General features: G+C 41.2%; 1 protein-coding gene across 2 annotated transcripts in view; it reads right to left on the bottom strand.

The window, feature by feature from the left end:
• Window positions 1–1,237: 1,237 nt before the first annotated feature.
• LOC109029876 (UDP-glycosyltransferase UGT4) overlaps window positions 1,238–14,424 on the bottom strand; it is a 76,324-nt gene continuing 63,137 nt past the window's right edge. Inside the window, exons 7-8 of one of the 2 annotated variants that reach the window (XM_072305429.1) lie at window positions 2,834–2,990; window positions 1,238–1,888 (exon numbers count right to left, since the gene is read on the bottom strand). In XM_072305429.1, the coding sequence (XP_072161530.1) occupies window positions 2,987–2,990 (4 nt within the window). In that variant the 3' untranslated portion in view covers window positions 1,238–1,888; window positions 2,834–2,986. The remainder of the gene's footprint in view (window positions 1,889–2,833; window positions 2,991–14,424) is intronic. The other variant, XM_072305428.1, reaches the window with a different exon arrangement.

Raw genomic sequence — 14,424 nt, 5'->3', positions numbered from 1 at the left:
AAGATGTGTTCCCTATAAGGGCATCCGTCTCACATTCGTTCTGCTAATTACTGCGGTTAATACACAGATAGCGGTGGCTAATCACTTAGTTAGAGTGATAAAAGAACCTGGCGCTTGGGACGGCGCCGTAGATGCTCCGTGATACTAGCCACATTTACAGGATCGAGTAGAAATCGAGTAGAAAACTGCCGAGAGAAATCGGCGATTTTCCAAACAACGTGCTCCGGGCATCTCTTCTCACTTAGGTATAATAAACGTCACTATATCTCAGGAAAAATTTCTTGCAAATGAAAAAAATAGGAAACAATGCGTCAAGTTCCTCGTGGAAGCCTTTTCTCTGCCAGGGAAAACACATTGTGCACCGCTGAAGGCGACGCAGACCTGTTGATCATTGAGGAGGCGCTAGATTTTTCCAATGCGGGGAAAAATTGTATCATCGTTGGGGAGGACGTGGACTTACTTGTGCTGTTAACTGCGCTGACACCTGAAAAATCGGCGATTTTCATGATGAAACCCGGCAGAGGCAAGGTTCCGACAAAATATTTTTTATCGAGAAGCTTGTATGATCGGTATGTTTTGAAAGATCACATTTTATTTCTCCACGCCTTTACGGGATGCGATACAACCTCCGCAATTAAAAAAGGAGAAAAATCACTATGCACTCTGCTTGAGAGAAAAAAAAAAAAAAAGGATTTACTTGTTGCAGCCTCAACTTTTCAATATAATTCGGTCAGTTCAGGTATCTTTTAAACTCTGTAGTCAGGTCAGCTAGGTCTGTTTTGATATATACTGACATTTTTAGTTAAATGTTTGTACTAGCATTATTTACCGGAATTTAATTTTGTTTTTGATGTGGGTACTGTTTAACTAAAACTTTCGGAAAAACTTTGTTAAACTTCATATTGATAGGATTTCCAATATCTACTCTCAGGCACTTATGTTTCTTGGAGAAAATTTCAATTAAACTTGTACAATGGAGCCTTTAAGGGGCTGGATGACACCTTAATGAACCTTAATGTGTCACTGCTCAAAAAACAAACTCCGGCTAACAGAGGTATCAACAAACAGCTGGTGGGCATTTTTTCACCTCATTGTCTCAACAATGTCAATTTAAGAAAATTAGGCGAAAGGAAGAAGCTGTGGCAGAATAGCTATCAGTGGCAGTTGAATGTTGCACAGCGCTACAAGTGCGATAAGTTAGGGTAGTGAGATAATGAAGTGCTACAGCTCAAATTAAGTAGAGAGTATCAAGTATCTATTGACAAAAGTTGCGGAGAATAACATATTCAGAATAGTCATTTTATATGTTCAGGCGACAACTTTATAACGCATCCGGGAAATCTGTTGTCTGGATAAAAGTTTCGCGATGCTTTTCTTTCACACACGTGTAAGTGAAACAAGTAAATAAATGTTTCAGACACATGGACATTCGATAGAAGTTTTCCTAAACACTTGTGCATAATTTTCTTTCATATTTTTCAGTTCATGTAACTACCGTAATGGTGGAATGCTATTTGCTCGTTATTAGGCGTTTTTGCCGGCGAGAAAAATTTTCTTTCAGCGTCCACAAAGAACAATAAAACGTTCCGAATTGTCAGCACCTCCAGATGTATGTGATAAAAGGGGGGGGGGGGGGTTCCACAATTCAAATCACGTGTTCTTTGATGTCGACCCGGAGGATTTGATTATAACGCAAGGATGCCATAATTGTTATGGCATCCTTGCAAATATGAGAGAATCCTTGAGGCAAATATATGCTAGCCAATAATATAGTCGGTATTACGTAAGACCTAAATTGTATGCGGATCACCCATTTCTCCTTCTCGACGAGAGACATCTTCTGAGCATCCAATTGAATCCGCGATATGTATAGGTGTAGGTCTCCTCTCTGAAAAACGAGATTGTAGAAATAAAGTTAATGCTTAAAAACTAAACTCCATGTAGTGAAATTTTCATCGGAAATTCGCATTAATTAAAGCTGTAACTCCATTAATTCACTATGAATTAATGGATTAATACCAATTAAGTAGAAGGTCTAAGATCCTTAGTATAAAGTAGACCATGCTTCAAATCTTTTTTTCCTCTTGGTTTTTGGTTTGAAGTATTTTGCTCATATCAAATAGCTCCAAATGTTCACAAATGTTCAACATCCGTAGTGGCATTGTTTCAATCAATTAATTTTTATCTACTGATAAGTAGCTCAATTAGTTAACTTCATGTCGATTGACATCTCGAATTAATTCTGTTGATTTTATCTGTATATTAGTCACTAGACTGGAAACAGTAATTAGGATTACTTACTAAATTTATATCTCCATTGTGTATAAATCACTCTGTAAATATCCTAATAAAACTTTGAAAACAAAAAAAAAAAAAAAAAAAAAAAAAAAAAAAAAAAAAAAAAATAGGTGTAGGTACCCTCTCTGTAAACACCAGTCAGGCTTACACTGTGAACAGTAATTTCTACCTCTTCAACAACCAAGTCTCCGTCTTTCAGATCAGAGGCTTGAAGGTCAAGCTTTCCTCCGCGCGTGTCCGTGTCACTTCGAGTTCTGAATGCAATACGTTTTATTCGCCGGAATCTCCCATTCAGCCTCGTCCACAAGATAAGTTCGGCTGAACAACTTACACGTATCGTCAAATTGAGACGTGAAGAAGCGTCCAGAGATTCATTTCTCCCACGAACACCTCTGATCAAGAGGTCACCCAATAGGTTACTTCTGGAGACTTCAACGAAAGGTTAGGAAAACAAGCGCGGCATCGGACGCGTAAAGTTGCAACGATAGGAAAAAGGTGTTCCCGGCCATGAAAATTTGAGGCAAGTTGTACGTACTAAACATTCTGATCGCTCAAAGAAGAAGAAAGGGGTGTCGATGCCAAAAAGGTGTTCCCGGCCATGAAATTTTGAGGCAAGTTGTACGTACTAAACATTCTGATCGCTCAAAGAAGAAGAAAGGGGTGTCGATGCAATCATTTTATCACCGAGTCACCTGGAAAAAAAAAAGAAAAAACATACATTGGATCTGTAATTCAGACTCTTGTAAACATTGACAAGAAAAAATTCTCTTTATTCAATCGGATTTTTGCTTGAATCGAAACGAAATCCGCTTAATTTAAGAGGCTTGGTTCTTGATTAAAGGTAGATTCTGATTGAATCAAGAGTACTTTTTCTTGTCGATGTTTTATAGTCTAGAATCTAGATCCAATGTGCTTTTTTTCTAGTGATAGTTTTAAAGTTTGAAATATAAAATTCCGATGATAGCACAAATAATTTCCTAGTCACAGAAAAGTCGGAGCTCTACCAAAAAATGATATACGAAACATTCGGATCAATCCAAGAAATGGGGCGGGGAAAGTGGGATTTTGATTCCACGAATGAGCTTCTTCAGAATAAAAAAATCTGGGTTCTTTCCGTCCTGTGTATAAAAGAGTCGTTCAACATAATAGTGTCTAATTTTCCGTGTAAATGTGATTTCAATGATTCAGGTTCTCAAGCCGAGGGCGTCACCCCACGATGCCTGGATCCGCATTCAAGCATACCATTGAGAAATTTTCTGCTTGCAGAAAATTCAAGTGAAAGTGGTGAAAATACATATATTTGTGTCTAATCTTCCGTGTATATATAATTTCAAATGATTCACGTTCTGAAGCCGAGGGCGTCAACCCACGATGGCTGGATCCGCGTTCAAACATACCATTCATAAATTTTCTTCTTGCAGAAAATGAAAGTGAAAGTGGTGACACTCAAGGCACATTCGAATCCTCCAAGATTCTCACGGCAGAACAATTGCTATGATGATCGCTTGCCTTGAGCCCGACAGAATTCAACGGTATATCCTATAAATACATGGAATCAATAAGACAAGAAAATGAACGGATAGTGGACAGGGAAGGCGGGGAGTCATCGGTGCGCTCCCCGACCGTTAACGTTGCACCAAACAGAGGGGAAGGGCGCCCCGCGGGGAAGTCCGCGATCCCCCCTCAGCAGATGGGAACCCCGAGTAGTCAGTACTCCACTCCCTCAGGAAGTGCTGCGCTCGGGAGCAGCCGTTATTGGCAAAAGATGATCAAAGTAACTCGCAAGACGATTCCTCCTAGCTTGAGGACGTGACTCCGAGGTCTACCAAAACGAAGAAAAGGAAGGCCCGCGACTATCTGAGGGAAAGTCCCCCGAAGGGGAAAAGTACTCCCTTCAAAAGGGAAAGACGGTGGGCACACCGAAAGATCAGCCCACCAGAAGCAACCGCGCCCGAAGCCGAAGCGGGAAAAAAGGGAAAACAAGTTGAGGACCCCAAACATGAGTTAAGAAACGTTATGAAGCCTGTCTGACACTTGCAGGAGTCGCGTCTCAATAAGAGGGCTGACGTCGGCTAGGACTCAATCTACGACTTACGGCACGCCTGAATTCGCAGCCTTCAGACGATTAAGAGACTGAATGGCGATGATAACACTGGTAATGGGTATTCTTTGAAACGTGTACGGCGAGTATAAGCATGTATTTTTGTAACAGCTGTTCTTCTGTACACAAACAGCATAAGCATGAAATATGTGGAATGCTTCATTGATATTTCCGAAGTTCTCAAGTATAGACTACAAGAAAATTTCCTGAGCAGAGACCCTATGATCGATGAATTTATGGAGACGCATCCACTAATGTCCAAGCGATCGTGGACAAATATCAGATTTTACTACAAATTCCAGCTAATGAAAATCAAAATGATTGTGGCAGAGTCCAAGATAGCTACGGCCAGTATTAAAGATTTCGCCTCATTTGCAAAAACGCATCATTTTTGTGAATTGTCTCTCATAAAATTATTGAAAATTCGGTTTTTAAATTTGTTTCCCTCTCATTGCAATGAGGCATCGTGTCATCAGAGATTCTTGATTCTTGTGTTTGTTGATGACCGCTATTTTTTACCTCCCAAGTGCAGTTTGTTAATCTCCGTCATTTTACCGTCATTTAGGTAAGGCGGTCGAGAAAGGGGTTGGATAAAAACTTTGATTTCTTCACTCCCGTGGTATCTAGTGGCAAATCTTTCGCCATCTAGCCCTGTGGTTTGAATGTGTCGTGACTGCCAATATACAGTTCTATTAGGATTTTCACAATTTGTTAAGACATTCTTTGGGCCAACAGCTTGCTTTTTATTTGGCCGCTTGTAGGTAAAACGCCCATACCGCCGGAGCGTGTTTTGTACGTGAAATAAAACAAACTTCTTTGTTTTTTGATGGAGTTTTTTTTTCCTAAGGTGCCTCCAGGCAAAACTGTAGCTCCTCGATATTATATGAGAAATCATTTTTTTTTCTTAATTTTAGCGGCAGCTACAAATCTAAACCCATATATATTGGTTATTACTTGAATTTTGGGGCTGAATTCATAAAAAGCATAAAGAGCATAGACATCCCAAGTCGAGCAAGGAATTTACGTGGTCTTCAATCTTTAAGGAGGAACATCGTTTCTCGGCCATTTACAGGCAAATTTCAAAAACCAAGTTTTGGAAGGTTAAATAGTCAAAGTCCAGTTTTCGACATTTCTTCCGCCCAATGCAAAGGTGCCCTGAGTTAGCACATTCATCGGCCAAAACACGATTTTTTTTTTTTACATTTAAAAGTTAAAAACTCCCTGAATCCCTCCGAAAACATCCGTTACCTGTTTATCTAAATGTTTCGAGGCCATGGATGATTTAATGGTAATCTTTATTGGTGATACCCATTTTCCATGAGTTTTGTTCCACATCTGCCGCCAAAATTTCGATAAAAAGTTACTTTTACTTTCCTTCAATTTTTTGAGAAGGTGCAGTAACTACGACTGAAGGAGCTTTTGAGAAAAATTTTAGATGAAGTATTACTTTGATCTACGGAACAAACTCTTGCTTTCTTGTTGTTTAATCCACAGACATTCTGCATAGGCTGAAACTGCCTTCTCGATCAAAAGCTGCTGATGCGTTCACCAACGTTACGTTACCGTCGCTCCGGTAGCCATTGATCGTCTTCGTTACGTTACCGTCGCTCCGGTAGCCATTGATCGTCTTTAACTCATGAGCCCTGAGCACAACGCTCTTGACACATGCCCACGGATCATGAGTCCTGCATTCAGTCGGCACACAGTTCCGTTTGCTGAATTAGAATAGCGGGATTTTACATTGTGTCAAACGGAACTACGTGAACAATATATGAGCCGTGGGCATTTGTCAAGAGCGTTGTGCACAGGACTCATGCGTTAAAGACGACGGGTGGCTACTGGAGGGGCGGCTACATCACCGTTCCCATTCCTCCTTATGGCCCAAGCACTAACGAGCACACCCCATTTTTTCCACCCTCACATAGTTCTGTTTGATAGAAATACGTCCAAATGGTGTAATAAAAGACCTGAATGATCGATTCATATCCGAATTAAGTTATGGCAACTCACTCATAAGAACAAATTTTCATAGTTGTGTGCGTTATATCCTGTTTGTGTCGACGATTAAGTAATTTTTTCTATTGTATCTGAACAGCGTTGTACTGTTCCGAAAATGAGGTTACGACCCGAACACGCGATGTTTCTGTGAGCGCCTTCAATTGAGTGTGATACGCTGCAACACACCGGTGCTCGATAAGTCGCATCATTCAAACCGAGTATCCGTTGAGGCGTTAGTTTTTGATTTGAGTTCCGGTTTGACTTAAGTTCATACGTGTTGGCCGTTTCAAAGGCGGGAGAAGCGAAAACGAAGCCGGATGGGCAAGAAAAAAGGGTTACAATCATCGTGGCAGATTAATAACCTGGATGAAAATCCTGTAATCCATTTGGCAATGGCTGATGTAGCTTGGTTCATTTGTGCTAACCGCGGCCCAACTCATTCTAATACGACGATTCAAGCACTGGAAAAAAAAAACACATTGGATCTAGAGTCTAGACTCTTAAAACATCGACAAGAAAAAGTACTCTTGATTCAGTCAGATTTTTGCTTAAATCAAGAACCAAGCCTCTTAATTTGAGCGGATTTCCTTTTCATTTAAGCAAAAATCTGGTTGAATCGAGAGTATTTTTTCCTGTCAATGTTTTCAAGAGTCTGTACTCTAAATCCAATGTGTTTCTCTTTCCAGTGAAAGGTGCGAGGCAAACGAGATCCTACACCGATCAGCGTGAAAACGGTGAAGCTTCAAGAAGTTCGTTCAGCCGCTGAGAGAAAGGAAAAAAAAAACGGCACGTGTGAAAGAATCATAACGTCATATCGGTCCGATCTAAACTCTAGCTGCGTAAAAGTTGCATTCAATTTTTTGATATTTCACGCGTTGTCAGAGAATTAAAATAATTGTGTCAAAGTTACGACTCAACACAATGGGGAAAGCGTCAGATACCAGAGAATCACAAAAATACAGAAGATAAAATTCGTAGTTATAAGTTGGAGTAATACAGAAGAGGTGAATTGAAGGTGAAGGAAATCTGAAAAGAGGTGTCTTGATCCGCACACGGCCAACTTTAAAATACCTTACGTATGGATATGACTACCAAGGCCTTACGTTAAATACGTTGCAAACATCCCTTTGCGACCGCGCAGCCGCCGGAAATACAAGACAAGAAACAGGACGATGAAACCTTCTCAATCAACATTGTTTGTCGTAAAGTGTAGTTCGTAGTTAAAACTGCCGTACAGCGGGGGAGGGCCTTAGACGCCGTCTTCTTCTGTGAAAAATCAAAAGCCTGTTCAGTAGGAGACTCAACCTAAAACGAAACAACTACAAAAAGGAGCTGCAAAAACTATGAAAAAAGACGAAGTGTGCGGTGCTTGGACAGACAAGCAGGCCCTAGTTTTAATCAAACTAGTCAGGCGGGCCGCATGAATGCCTCTACAATCCCAAGCACCAGAAGTATCTCAGCCACCCGTATAAAAGTATCATATGGCGGCAGATCAGGGAAGATATGTCGAAAGATCGTGCTAACACTACAGGTCAGTTCAATTTTTGACACATAATTGATAAGATGAGCGTGAGGGTTCAGTGGAAACTAATGCACACTCACAGACTGAAAAAAAAAACACATTGGATCTAGAGTCCAGACTCTCAAAAACATCGACAAGAAAAAATACTCTTGATTCAATCAGACTCAAGCTTAAATCAAGAACCAAGCCTCTTAATTTGAGCGGATTTCCTTTTGATTTAAGCTTCAATCTGATTGAATCAGAGTCCTTTTTCTTGTCAATGTTTTCAAGAGTCTGGACTCTAGATCCAATGTTTTTTTTTTTTCTTCCCAGTGCAGAATTCTTGAGATCCACACGAGATGATTCAGGAAGCCAAGCCAGACCTTGTACCATGTTAGCGGACTCTTGTTTACTTTCCGTTGGCAGGTGGCCTTACTGCAACTATCCGTTGATGATCAACGATCGAACGAGGGCGATGACGACACCGCATGTAATGTGCATGCAAACTTAATAGGTAAAGCAAACAAGTCTCAACTTAAATAGTACAAATTCTATTTGTTAAAGATCTCTGTCATTCACTGAATCTGTCCTAAATTTCCTATGAAACGGTCACTCCCTTTTGAGTCAGTGCATTTTGACAGGGAGACTAGTGCGAGTTGTTTGTCAGTATGATTAACATGATGCTCCGTGAGCGAGTAATTCATCATGGGAAACGTGAATTCCATGGGCATGGATTGTTGTAGAGGTTTTGCGGTCAGAAAAACGACTCATCAGAATTTATCAGAACTGTGTGCATTCATACATGAGCCCTGAGACCCTTTAAAATATATGCATAACAGGGCTCACGTCATGATGCACATAGTTCCGTTTGGCAGTAACACGTCCGATTATCACCTAGCAAGTTTGTAGAGACGAGCACGTAGCATTCGACGTTATTAATTTTCCATGTGTCACATTTCATTCTCCTTTAAGAGAATTTTCGGATGGCTTCGAGACTGAAGCCCGAAAAAAATTGCCCGATGTTAAAATTGGATTAAGATATCGACAGAGCCAATGATTGTAAATCATGATTTTATTCATGTCGGTGTCGAAAGTAGTATTGCTCACCAAAAGTGAAAACAATCTGAAGTGTTTTGAAAACAGGAAGCACCAAATCTGATTTAAAAAAATTGTTGACGGAATGGTCCGCAATCTCGCCTCGGATTTAGAATGGACATAAATAAGAAATATCGTTGAGTTCTCCTGATTCAAGAGAGGAATCTAATTGGGTAGTAACGACAGTATATTTTGCCCGTATAAAACTGACCTGAATTTCACGTGGTACCTAAAAACACCCCACTCCAAGTACCGAGTTCGTTCCCTGCAGGACTTCTGACAGGTTTAATAGATTTCTTAACATATTCTGAAAAGCTCGATACATGCAAAGTTCTGGACACAAGTGATGTTTCAGTCGTCACGGAAACTTCTGATAACCCGAGAATTGACACATTCAAAAGTTGACGCGAAACCTTGAATGTACTTTCCACGGTCTAAAAAAATGCATTTTATTTATCATTGAGGTAAGTTGATTGAGTACCTTTGAGTTTACCTGCGTTTATACCATTTCAGGACAGAGTAACTTTTCATGAGTTAATTCTCGTGTACAGTGCCGATGATTAAAACGTTTTAAACCCGCGTGAGATGGAACTCTGAATTTATTTCAGTCCCCTCTCGATAATTATATTCGTCTCGTGGAATTCGTTAAGATCTCCATGTGATTTTTAATTGTTGCTGTCTCTGAAAACTTCGCAAAAATGCATACCGTTAAAATAATGAAGCATTTGAAACGCGTGGATAATGTTGGGAAACTTTTGTTTAAAAAGTCCGATTTTTAAGATGTAATTGGCATTGACAAATCTGCTTCTTTAAAGGAAGTTCCTCACCTAACATAGATGAAGTCGGGAAATCAGGGGTTTAGGTGCGTTTCGATTCAATTTTTCTAGAACTACAAAAAATGCAGAACGGAGCAAAAAATGATATCCGAACATTCGGAAATTTGAGAGCGTACATTGTATTGCGTCTAACCGGGTTTCATTTTTAAACACCAGACAATAATGATGTCGCGTACAACTTTGGAGTGTTGCATGCTCGTTTTAGTCCTAAACCTATCTTCCAGTTTTTCCGAGACCCCTAAATACGAAGACCACGCAGAGGAGGGATTGGTGAATTTGGCATTCAAGATGTGCCAAGAAATTTCTACGATTTCAGGCACGTCGACAATCCACGTTGTGAACTTCGAAATCACCCCGTCACTCACGAGACTTTTCAGGAGGTTGCACGATGCGGCTATATCAACAGTTCTGATCGACCATCAGAGTGATCTAGAGACGTTTTTCAGCAATTATCAATCAAAAACCATCATGTTCTTCGCCGACGGCCTCGGCAAAATTATATCTTTCATACTCAACTCAGCATTCCCAGATAATAGGTTTGTCAATAAGACCGAACTGCAGATTGGTCAAAATTTCAGTTACACTTTAAATAACACGCGAGAATTCCCGAATTACTGTTTTGAGAACTCGACACGGGTGACTTTAAATTTGAAGTGAGATCGAATGACCCTTGCGATTATAGCATGCTCATTACGTCAGAGGAGCTGCGCGACGCATCTATCCTCCCAGATAACATTCTTGCTTACACCCGCAGGTTGTTCACAAGTAAAATTTTTAATCACAAAAACTACATCCTAATAATGCTTACGAGCACCGTCAAGGGTTGGTTTCAGGAAATCCGCACTTCAATAAAGTTCATACGACGATCTTCCGACCGAAACTTGACAAACATCGACACGAAGACCCCCGTCGATCAATATCTAAACGCAACGTTCCAGTTTTTCTGGCGCTTCTTCAAAGGGCAGAAAATCGCGATATGCTGCGAGGACACTTGCCACTGGTACGACCCCTTCGAAAAGCGCGTGTTCAGCTACCCGACCGAGAGTAAGCGGAACTTATTCAGCGTCCGGAACCGAAACTCTTCGGTCCTCAAATACTACGTCAACGACGACGCAGACACATTGACAGAACAGGCCTACGAGATTTTCAAGTGGAGTTTATGGCTGGACTTGGTGATCGACTCGATGAACACGCAGACCTTCCGGTTCCCTGGAAATTGGTACCCGCTGCTTCGGGAAGCACTCAAATACGACACCTTTCGGGACCCGCTGCTTCGGGATGTACTGCTCGCCTACGACGCCTTTCAGAAATACGATATCAACGTGTACGCAGTGACCCCAGGGTTCAGTTTCGGGGCTTACGACGAGAGTTACTTCGATCATAATATAGCTAATTAATTATTATATTTGGAATTTAAATATATTTATACATCGCTGCCACACGCTGATTCCTCGCGTATCGCGGACTCACCTATCGCGAATTCGCTTACTCGCAAATGATGCAAGGCGGGGTGAGTGCCTCACAGAAGCCAAATACTGCTGTAAAAACTTTACAACATTGTACAGCTTTTAGCTGCATAGTTACTTCTCCCTGCTGTTGTCTTTGTGCTAAGAATGTATGAGGTATTGCGATCCAGTTAGTTTACGGTAGAGGAGAAGAAAAACAAATCAATTTGGTAAAACATAGAAATCTATAAAAGGTAAATGACACTGTACATGCTGTCGCCGATCAATTGCTATCTACACTACACTTTAGCTCTGACAAGGCCTTTCAAGGGGTCAGGGGACCCTTTGAGGAACTCCTCGTCCTGTCTTCTGAGATCTGAACCCATGTCATGCAAGGACGAAGTTTGCTGTTGTTGTTGTTGCTGTTTTGGCTTCTCGGATTCAATTGGTGTTCCGACCGAGATCAGTTTTACCCCCCCACGTCTTGCAGAAACTGGCAACATATGTTCGCCCCGGCAAACTATTATCCTGCTCAAGTCGCGCCCCAAATCGGTACAGGGTTTTCTCCTCCGGGCGGCTATGTATCATCCGACAAGGGGTACACAAAAACAATTGGTGTTCCGACCGAGATCAATTCCGACACAGGTGAGGGTTTTCCTGCTCGGTTTGCGGGGGGAAGATAATTCCGGGCTACAAGTCGTTGCTCCAAATTGAAGCTAGGGTTGCTCTGAATATCAAACGCTATTGCGGAGAAGTTCCCCTCCATTAAAAATTTCCGACTCAAAGGTGGCATAATGACCATCTTCTCCTTGGCAAGAATAAAAATGGTGAAAATGAGCCCGGTTAGGTGAGGACTCCTCTCCGACACTCTCAAGAGTGGCGTTGCAATAATCGTGCGGACTTCCGCAAGCACACGAGCCACGACGAGTGGTTCGCCTGTTTTTACAGCCTTGAGACGTTTTACGAGGACTGATCGGCGACGATGTAAGCTCATGATGGTCTTGACCAGTCGCTTCTTTCCTCCGGTGGTAAGTTCTGGTTCCTTTATTGACAGGACATGGGAACTTTAGATACTATCTCTACAGATTTAAGCTGGCCCGAAGCCCAAATTGAATTTTCTGTACCAAGGAGGTTATTGACGACGCTCGGCACACATTCTTTGAGTGCGACCGATTTTTAAGACTCAGACTTGAACTTTGTGCCGACTTGGGAGTTTCCGCAACTTGTAATATTTCCGCTCTGTTATCGTATCGTTACCTTACCGTTTTTTTTAAAAATTTGACAACTCTGAATGTGGATACCTCTCATGCGTTACTCCTTTTGTGGGTTTTCCGGTGCTCTGCTTAGCAGAAAAGACAGCTTATTCTAGGTATTTCAAAATCTGATTTTCCATACCGATTTAACAAAATTAGCTCTCATTAAATTATTTGTCTGATTTGTATAAGTTTTTCCTCCCGCCGATGGTCAGAAATGAGTTTTTTTCCCTTCGAATTTGATGATTGGATCGATGACCGATTTTTAAGACTCAGACTTGAACTTTGTGCCGACTTGGGAGAGGACCTATGTGTCGAAAATGTTCAGCAAATGGCCACGAAGAACTTGACAGTGTGTACTTGAGTCAAAAGATTTATAAAATATATTCTTACAGTTAAATCTCTAGTGTCTAATGCTTTAGACCCTTTTTAAATTTCTTTCTAGTTTATTTATCCTGCCCAGTACTTTAGTTTTCAAATCCATTGTCTATTCCAATTTGTTTGGAATCAGGAGTGGGAGCTGACGATATGCTAAATTGCGCTTCCGGCTCTCTCTTCTGCAATCGTTTTATTCTTTAAAGTTGATTTTATCTCTAATATTTATATTTTTACCTCTGCATTTTCATAATGTAAATAAATTGTTGTCACATAGCTGATGAGAATGGGGTTCTAATTTAAAGAACGTCATTATTCCCCAAACCAGCCCCGCGCATCTGAAGCTCTTTATAAAGGAAAAGTACACTCCGATCATGTTCTTTAACAGCCAGTTGAAAATCTTGACGCTAGACAAGGATTTGGAAGGCTGTATGCCCAAGGACCACTTCTACAAGATTAAAAAAGAGCTGCAAGATATGCGGGAAGGCGAAATTTGCTCAATTGGCGGAAGAATCTATGTGAAACTACAGAGCCTGCCGACAAAAACCCTCAAGGAGGTGAGTTTTTTTTCACTTATAATTTCAAATTGCAATATCAATATTAAGTACAGCTTATGAAAAGTACTCGTTATCGTCGTCCCCCTTCGAATACTGACTACGGATTTGAATGAAGGTTGCAGAGGTAAACTTAAGATTCCTGCCCCGATGTCTTCTTTAAGGACCCGTTTTTGTCACGTTCATGAAGAAGCTATGCAGATGTTCATAAACAACATATGCAGTTGTTCATGAACATTATGAGCGTCAGGGGAGGGTAGATTTGGCGGAACGGGGGAGACTTGCCAGCTCCCTTACGCAGATGTTCATGAACAAGCAACTTCCTGGTTCATGTACTAGTAGTCGTGCAATATGAGGCTATTTCTTCACGTATAAACTTCAGTTCGTTCCCTACAACTACATTTTTCAGGAGCAAAGTCGTTGAAATTAAAATTCTGTATGTACATTCATTTGTTCCAGAAAATGGAGGAAATATTGCGTTTTTGCAAAGAATCACTGGTACAACCCCCCCCCCCCCCCGAGGGGAACCCCCCCCCCCACACCCCCTTCCTGGGTGATTAGGACGGTTAGGTTAATTTCTACGGTGCTTAGAAAATCCTAAGCACGCAGGTCAAACTCCCCCCCCCCCACACACACTCTCACCCTTGTACCGCCTTATCTTACCTTTACCCCAACCCTTTAATTGGCCATATTATATGTCCGAAAATGTGCTTAATCTATTGTTCCCACTGCTTAATCTATGTGGAAAATGCTTAGGACAACTGGCTTAATTCTACGATGCTTAAAGAACCTCAAGCACACAGGTCAAACTGCTAGGGCCATTTGCTTAATTTTCGCAGGGTTTAGACAATCCTAAGCGGGCAACTGCTGCGATGCTGTGTGTGCTTAATCTTTCGTTTCCGCTGCTTAATTCGGCCGAAAATACTTAGGGCCGTTGGCTTAATCTCCACGATGCTTAGGAAATCCGT

Source organism: Bemisia tabaci, chromosome 10 (assembly GCF_918797505.1).
Source record: "Bemisia tabaci chromosome 10, PGI_BMITA_v3".
Taxonomy (NCBI): Eukaryota; Metazoa; Arthropoda; class Insecta; order Hemiptera; family Aleyrodidae; genus Bemisia; species Bemisia tabaci.
The sequence above is the reverse complement of the archived record's forward strand: the minus strand, read 5'-3'. Positions and strand labels throughout refer to the sequence as shown.